Here is a 9,290-nt window from a genome sequence, read left to right as displayed (position 1 = left end):
AACCAAACCATACCTATTGAAACAGTGTTCGATTTTTTTCCAAACCAAACCATTATCTAGTCAAACGATTTTTAATCGCGTTGAGCGATTCGATTTCGGTTCGATTCCCCATAGTTTCAGTTGCAATTGCCATCCCTAGATACAAGTATAGATCAAACTAATTAATGTGAAATTAAGAACTTTTTAACTTCTAAATTAAGAATATACAAATATAACATGCAATGATGATAAGAATCACAAGAATTAATTCTAATAGAAAGAGTCAATATTAGGGCTTTTAGTTGATAGAATTCAAACTTGACTTGCCAAGTCTCTGTTTACGCCTTCAATGTTATATTATAAACTCAAAATTAAAAATTCTTAGAACATACACTAGATAAATTTAATGGGCTTATATTTTAAGAAAATGTAGCTTATATTATTAAACACTTTTTACACAAAATGTTATTAATTTAAGGTGAAGGGCGTATTGAGTATTGACTTTATTATGCATTTATGGACTGTTTTGATATGAAATTTTCCTGAAAATTTTGACAACTTTTGTACATTGGTAAGCTTGAAAGAGCCAGACTCGTAGTCTCAGGCTCCGAATTAAAACTTAAACCATCCACCGGTGCTAATTTATGGTGACCCGAGACACTATAGAAACCAGAAACGAGAACATTTCATACGCCTACTGTACTATATAACGGGGAGTGATCTGAACAGGACACCCACGGGTGACCCTAGAACTACTCCGCGCGGTTCGCTGCGGTGTAAAGGTATCGCGGGAGCGGACTAGCGCGAGGCGATCTCGCCGGCAACTCGGTGACCTGTTTCCCGTTGCTGTCGTAATAGATCACGCCGGAGAAATTCAACGGCTGGCATTTGTCCCCCATCAAGATCGTCCTCTGCCACACCCGTTCCTCGCCGAATTCCTTGTCGAGTTGGAGATCGAACTCGTCCTCCTCCTCGGCGGATGCGTCGGCTTTCTTCCTGTGCCTGAAGGGAATCGCCTTGTTGCTTATCGTCGCCAGAAGCTGCTTCGGCCGAGCCAGCGCGGCTCGGGGGCTGGGCGACTCGAGACGGACCTTTCTGGAGGCTCGGACAGCGTGCTTGGCGCAGAGGGCCCAGAGAGAGGACATGGTCTCCAGCAAGCCGACAGCTCGCCGCTTCGGCGATCCGGCGGGGGTTGAAGGGGCTGAACTGTCTCTGGCTGGAGCCATGGCTGATTCTTCGGTGGTCTTGGGTTAGGGGAGAGAAAGGAAGGGGGAGGCTGATTATATATAGGGTGGGGAGGAAGTCGCACCGGCAACCGGCAATAGCCGGTACCACTTTGGTTTTGAATTTGACCCGTTCTGTTCTTAATTTCTTAGATTTAGACTGTAGTACAAATATTGTGATTAAATTAATTAAACTAAACTATGTTAATTAATTCTAGTGGTCCTCTTTTCCATGTTCAACTCATTTTATTAAATGTACATTAAATTATTTAATTTAATTTAAATATGGTTATGATATTTTAAAATTAAGAATAATTATTCTATTAATTTTTAATCGGTGATTATAGAGTAATCTAACTAATCAAACCAAATTTATACAAAATTAAATTGAACCAAATCAGATCACAATATCAATAATTATTAACATTAATTAAATTGGTCAAATTTAATTCAAGATTATCAATTGTTAACCATCTTTGTATTAAATAAAAATTATTGTCTAGTTCCTACGAACATAGTAGAGTGGCAAAGTGCTTGAAATTCATATAAAGGGTCGTGCGTTCGAATTAATACTGCGATTTAAAAGACAGATTTATTATTAGAAGACAACATTTATTGTTGAAAACCAACAATTAAGCTAAAAAATAAGTCCAGTATAAACTATCTTGAAAGTCCAATTCTGAGTATATATAGATTGTATTCAAATTCTAAATTTATTCAAAGAGTGCATAAAGGGAGTGTCGTCAGTCCATAGAGATTAGTAAAGCAAAACTCGAACATCTCAGGTAAATAAAAATAATTATTGTCTAAATCAGGGCAACAAGTGTCAATGTATTATGGGAGGATGGGGATGAAAGGAGTACACGTAAGCAGAGACAGGTCGGTGGTGCGAGGTCCACGAGTACGGCGGCCAACAGCCAGCTTGGCGGCGGCGGGATTTATTCGTGATTCGCCCAACTAGAGTGGTGCGCTGCGTCAACCCACCGGCGGGCATGGGAGTTGAGTAAACGCTTAGTTGATTCTCCACGATATCTCACAACCTTCGTGTTTTTTTAATGGGCTGGAGGCCGTCGTGTTTGGGCCCAGTTGCGGCCTTCAGATTATTAAGCATTAAGGTGGGCCCCACCCCCGCTTAATTCATTATTAATTAATTAATTACTTAATATAGGTATTAGGTAGGAAATGCGTCACTGTAATCCAACGGCCACAAACCAAGTCCACTCCATGGGTTAGGATTGCCCCTTGCCACTAATTGTGATTTGAGATCATCTTTCGAAGTGCTGTTGCCAAGTCACTTATCTTGGCTAATAATGATTCAAACCTTTTTTTTTTATTTTCTACGGTAGAAGTTTGAAAGAGAGTCTATTTATATTTTTTTTGTGTTCGTGTATTAAAAATATATCATTCAGTCGCTATTTATTAAGACTTCGATTGCTAATTCTTATGTTCTCATGTTACCAACTTTCTTGATTTTCGATACTAGACAACCACCAACGTCTACCACCAACGCTCGTGCATAATTTTATAACTTTATAAAAAAATTTGTTTTTAGTAAATAAATTAAATATTTTAAAAACATAACATATAAAAGAAAATAATATTATTGGGTTTGTTGTATTTAAAGAGAAAAGATACATTTTATAATTGGGTAATAGTAACTTTGGTTTTATTGCAATAATTAAGCATTAATAAACGTATTTTATTTTAAAATAAGATATTTTTATTGGTGTTTAACTATTACCTTTTATAATTTTAAGACAACTATTAGTATTGCCCTTTATAATTTTATGTAAGTTTTGTTAGATAATACAAGAAAAAAGAGAATTGGAGATAAAGATTATTTATAATAAAATTAGAATGGATTTACTAAAATAATAAGATATGAGGGATGTTATTAAAATGGATTATGAAAAGAACACTACAAGAAGAGTTGATGAAGTGAAATAAGTTGGTAGCGATAAAATGAGAAGAAGACAAAAAAAAAAAAAAATTAGTATAAATCTTAAGACATATTTATAGATAGAAATGACTAAAAACTATAATCTATGTATTCCTCTCCATCTAGCCAAATTAGAGCTTCTAAGATGATATGTGGCTCCTTTTCAAAGATATAATTTTTTTTTCTTATATTTAGTCTATTATTATTATTATTATAGAGCAAATAAATTTATTAAATATGTTTAATCCAAGTCCACTCAATGGGTGAGGATTGCCCCTTGCCACTAATTGTGATGTGAGATCATCTTTCTGGGTAAGTGCTATTGCCAAGTCACTTATCTTGGCTAATAATGATTCAAACCATTTTTTTTTTATTTCCTACAATAGAAGTTAGGAAGGGAAGAAAGTCTATTTATATTTTTTGTATTCATAAAATTAAGAAGTTTGTGTATTAAAAATATTTTATTCAGTTGCCATTAGGTTTCGATCGCTAACTTTTATGTTATCAAGTCACCAACTTTCTTGATTTTTCGACACCAGACAATCATTAACCCTCATACATGATTTTATGACTTTATATGAAAATTTATGTTTTTAGTAAATAAATTAAATAATAAGATATAAGAGATGCTATTAAAATGGATTATGAAAAGAACATTACAAGAAGAGTTGATGAAGTGAAATAAGTTGGTAACAAGAAAACGAGAATGAAGACAAAAAAAAAAAGTATAAGGCTTAAGACATAACATGAAAAATAATAATCTCAAGTGAAATATATTTATAGATAAAAATGACCAAAAACTATAATCTATGTATGCCTCTCCATCTAGCCAAATTAGAGCTTCTAAGATGATATGTGGCTCCCTTTCATAGATATAAATTTTTTTCTTATATTTAATCTATTATTATTATTATAGAGCTAAATTAGTGTATGAAAATTTTGAATGCATTATATAATTATCACAATCTCTATCTCATCTATAAAGATAAATTTTATAGAATTTGTTCGATATCTTATTATTTACGTTACTAATAAAGGTCATCTAAATCACTATAAATAATATCTACTAAACCATTAATCATAATATTATAATTCTCTCACTCTTAAAGCTCTCCCTTGTACATGAAAGACAACCATCAAATTTCATAAAAGATATAAACACAACACTCAAATTGAAAATATGCAATCCGTACTCCATATATTTAATCTATAAAAGATAAGATAGGAGGTAGACACACCACTTTCCCTAGTTATTGAACTGATTACATGACATCAGCCAAATATGGGTGGCTCAAATACGATCATTATTAGCAGATTGAACAAAAAGGTAGGCTGAAACAAAGATTATATATTTCTCCCATTAGAGGCCAGGAAAGGCAGATGTGGTGAAAATGCATTGGTGAAGATGCATTGTTGATAGTGGTAGGTTATCCACAACTAGTGAAACCACTACAAATATGCAATTAGGCATGCTTCTAGTGTTAGGTCATCTTCCACTTCCCCATTGCCATTGCCATTGCCCATTGTGCATTTGTAGCAGCAAAATTGACAATGGTAACCTCCCCAAATCCTCCCCCCCCCCCCCCCCCCCCCCCTCTGTCTTAATATAAGAGGTAAGAAGGCAAAGTGTAGGTGGATTGCCTACCTTCAAATCTCTGACTGCCTGCTGTTGCTCCCCACTTCACTAATATTGTATTTATTTAGTTAACAACAATTATGTTTCCTAATTCAAAATTTGTAAATAAGTCTCAACTTAAATAGAAATCTGTTCAGTTTCTTTATGTTGATGGACAAGCTCATTTGTAACTCATTTAAAATTTATTAAAAACTTGTTTATTTGCTCATTTAACAAGAGTACACAAACATGTACGTATATTTAAGATGTCTTGAGTTTCTTTTTTTTTTATCTCGAAATATATAATTTTGTTAAATAATTAATAAATAGTTCACATATAAATGCTTGTTCATGAACAAATTTAATAACAAGATGGAATTCAATCCGTGTAACTTAAACAATTGAAGTCCAAATCAAGCTCAAAACATAAAAAGTTATTAATAAATCGAATTCAAATATATGTATTTTTTTAAATTTGACTTATAAACAGTCGACTCCAAACAAACCTAACCTCAGCTCAACTCAACTCATTTACACCTCTAGACTAGACCCACAAGTCTTTCGGTCGTCTATTTAATTTGTTTCCTAGAATTAAAGAAATGAAAGAATTCGACTTCTTTTGTACTTGGACACAAAGTTTCAAAATGGAAGGCCTGTTTCTCGTTTCGCTAGAATCCAAGAGTTGGGCTCGAAATTCAGCAGCCCAAATTAATTTTACCATCACAGGCCTCAAACTGAAATAGCCCATATCCAATTCTTAACATAACGGGCCTTAAACAGAGAAAAGAAAAAAAAAAAAAAAAAGTATTTTCACAAAAATGCTACCGAAATAACATGGCAATGCTATCTAACAACAATTATGGGCCCTTTATAAAGCATGTTTAGTTTTTCTTCGTAATATATATTATGTCATATATAATCACTAATGACCAACGAGAATTTTAATTTGTTTAAAACTCCTGTCACTATAATATTTTTTTTATCTGTAAATAAGAATTTTATAGAACCAACCAAAATGATCTACAACTCTAAGGTAGGGTATACCCTAAATTTCATAACAAAAAATCAAAGTAGTTAAAGAACATAGAATATACAATTCTTACAATAATAAAAAAGAACAAAATATACAAATATTATGTGCAAATCTCCATTAGAGTCATATTCTAAGACTATCAAAACCAAACACATTTTCTAAACATTATAGTTTAAGGTACCAAAGCATACTCATGATTCAAACCCCATAAAACATCAAAAGTCATTACACCCCCGCCCGGATATCCCAAGCACCCGGACTACCCGAACGGGAGCGCCTACAGGAGGAGAAAAGAATGAGACACCAGACAAAAACCACCCCAGCATGCATACTCAAAGATGAGAGCAACGGAAGCGAAGAAAAACACATGCATGCACTATGGGTACCCCGCTAACACAGCGGTCACAAGATAAATAAACAAACACAAACTCCTGTGCCGAAATACACAAGACTCGAGAAAACACCTGACACAGTAGAAAATAATAGAGTAGACCCTACACAATCATCAGAGTTGGCAGGGATTGACGAGACTGCCTGTACACCACACCGACTCTGCCGTTAAAGCTGACTCCCTTGCTATGGCCCACGCCGCCACTACCTGGAATGATGGAAAGCAAGGTGAGTCGAGAGACTCAGCAAGCATAAGGAAAAGAAAGGCTGTAGGCTGAGTATAACCAAAAAACTCTTCCCAAAATAAACCCCCAGGTACACACAAGCCATGAGACGCTACAACACAACAGCTCAATAGCATAACAAAATAAAAGCACATACCGGTCCTTGGGGCCCACATAAGACACTTGGCACCCAAGTCCCATACCAACCTGTCGCTGCCCTGAAAGGCAACAAATGTCTCCACAAACCTGCGCGCGCTGTCCCAGGCCGGTACTCCCGTCACCTGTATCCGTCGGTACTCCCGACAACCGAGCCATAGGCTCCCTCGGAACGGTACTCCCGTCCGAGAACTAAATACTACCAGTATCCATGCAATGCACATAAAAATGCAATGGCGTAATGAGCATCAACGTGATACAAGGCGCCCATACATCCAGGCATCAGGCTATGCTCCGCCCACATAGTAAACCACACGCCATGCATATGCCGCGCTGGATGCAACCTAACGAATCTAGAATGTCCGTGTCCAAGCATACTCAATAAATGAATATCCCAACATGCATCCCGTACCCATGTGCATATCAAATCATGAATAGTAATACAATGTATCTAACCATGCAGTAAATCACATACCGGCAGAGCTAGTCAGCAATGCCCGGCACCGGTCAACGGCCAGTGACTAGGGGTGTCCACCCGACGGTCCACATCAGGGCCGTACCATAGTCTACCCCAACGTCACCAACAACCGACCCCTGCCCCACTGCTCGATAGCTCTAACCGAACCATAAATAAATCTGAGAAAAACTGTAAGTAAACCCAATAAAATCGTAAATAAACCCTCATGTCTAGGAACCTAGTCCCCAAACTGGTTCAGCATCATTCCCGAAAGGAGTGGGGGCGGTACAAACCCCCATAAGCTCACAACAAACAAAACTCTAGAAGTCTCGGATTTAAATTAAAACAAATGAATAATAATTTAACAAATAAAGTTAGGTGCCGAATTAAAGTAAGGGAGAGGATAAGGTACAGGAAATCACGGGGTCTTTCACGGGAATTAAAGATTAGGAAGAAAGGGTTAAGAGCTTGCCTTTACACGGCCGTTTCTTCCCTTTCTTGCACTCCCGCTGCGAAGTAAAACGTTTAATAACTATTAATAAAACTCGTGACTCACATTAATTAAATCTAACCGTATAATATAATTAATTTAGCCATCTAAATTCTACATAGGCACCTCGTAAATAAAATCCCAATAAATCTCATATTTCTTTTAAATTAAATCATGTCCAAAACATCCCTAATTCGTATAATTAATACGTAAAACCAAACCGAATTAAGGGAAGACAAGGGGTTCACCAAATGGAAATAGATCGCAAGGGTAGAGGAGAACTTGCCTCGTTCAGTTAATTACAGCGTTTCCACGCTTAAACATCACCAGATTAATACACGCTGTAAATTAGATTAAACTCCCAAAATTAACAAAATTGGGCCCAAAATTAAATTCCAACCGTACAAAATGATTTATACACATTTATTTACTTACCGAAATAATTAAACTGCGATTAAACTTCTTTTAATCTGAGATTTCTCCCACAAAAATAACCCTGCGCGCTGCTTCTTCTTCTTCCTCTTTCTCTTTCTGTTTGCTGGTTCAAAATTGGGACGAAACTTTGCTGAAATTGGCCTTTAAAAAGGCAAAAGAAGAGTCACCAGACGCTGCCGCGTGGCAGCCAGCTGGTGCCACCGCCTAGCCTCAAAACGACGCCGTTTTGGGCGCTTGAGGCTTAATAAAATCCAACAAAATTCTTCCAGCGCGCGCATGCTCCCAGCCCAGCTCGATCCCGCGTCCCTTGCCTGGCCATACGCGCGCGCGACCGCCCGCGCTGCTTGCACTCTTCAACCTATATGCACACTAAATTAGTTTTAAGGTGATCCCACGGCAGCTCCGGAAATTACATTTTAACACCCACAAGTTCATTTAATTACACACACACCCTAATACCTATTTTCCCTTATTACACTTATACTCCAAACATCCCAGAAATTTCACTAATTTAATTTATTTTCTTATTTCCATAAATACTTCCAAATTACTAATAATTACTATTAACACCAATTAAATTAATTAAACATAAATTTCCTATTTCCTCAAAATTACATAATTCATCATTTTTCTTAATTCCTCAAATATTCAATAATATCCTCAAACACCGGTTTGAATAATTATTATTTATTTTCAAATTTTGGGATATTACAGATTTGTTGAGCCATCCTTTTTATGACCCTCTAAAATATTATTTTAAGACACACAATCTAAAAAAATGTCCCAATATAATAACTCTAATAAGACACAACAATTAAGTGCCCTAATAGACAAATTTAAGTGTCTTATAAAATACTATTTTAAGTCACAATTTAAAGAAGTGCTCCAATAAAATAATTTTAATGAGGCACGATGATGAAATGCCTTAATAGACAAATCTAATATGGCAGAATTTTTGAAATGTGCCCTAATAGAGAAATATTAAGTGTCCAAATAGAATAATTCTAATGAAACTTAGATATATACTATAAAATTAATATAGGCACATATATTAATAAGATAATATGTGGATTAGGTGATCACGCGTGTGTAAAAAGAATGAAATGAAGTTAAGAGAAGGCTTTGTAGGAGATGTGAGAATAAATTTATAGTGATTTTTGAGACATTTTTAACTGTCGCAATAAATTTAAATTTATAGTTATTTTTTAGGTATTTGTAAGTGTCGCTGTAAGCACCTTAGGCGAATCCCACATCGGCCATGCAAAATGGGGGAACTGGGCATATAAGTGCGGGGGGTGTTTTACATAGTGACGCGCGTTTTAGGATTAAATCCCAGAGCGATAAAATCA

The 9,290-nt window shown here is 35.8% G+C and overlaps 1 protein-coding gene across 1 annotated transcript; it reads right to left on the bottom strand.

Moving 5' to 3' along the window:
* Positions 1–469: 469 nt before the first annotated feature.
* On the bottom strand, positions 470–1,248 carry LOC127794137 (uncharacterized). The gene has a single exon (XM_052325045.1). The coding sequence runs from the start codon at positions 1,203–1,205 to the stop codon at positions 732–734; it is 474 nt and encodes a 157-aa protein (XP_052181005.1). The 5' UTR covers positions 1,206–1,248; the 3' UTR covers positions 470–731.
* Between the last annotated feature and the right edge of the window lie 8,042 nt (positions 1,249–9,290).

The sequence above is a fragment of the Diospyros lotus genome, chromosome 2 (genome assembly GCF_014633365.1).
Source record: "Diospyros lotus cultivar Yz01 chromosome 2, ASM1463336v1, whole genome shotgun sequence".
Taxonomy (NCBI): Eukaryota; Viridiplantae; Streptophyta; class Magnoliopsida; order Ericales; family Ebenaceae; genus Diospyros; species Diospyros lotus.
The sequence above is the reverse complement of the archived record's forward strand: the minus strand, read 5'-3'. Positions and strand labels throughout refer to the sequence as shown.

What these genes read in the sequence shown, in the direction of transcription:
- LOC127794137 (XM_052325045.1), bottom strand. Translation starts at nt 1,205, where the DNA reads ATGGCTCCAGCCAGAGACAGTTCAGCCCCTTCAACCCCCGCCGGATCG.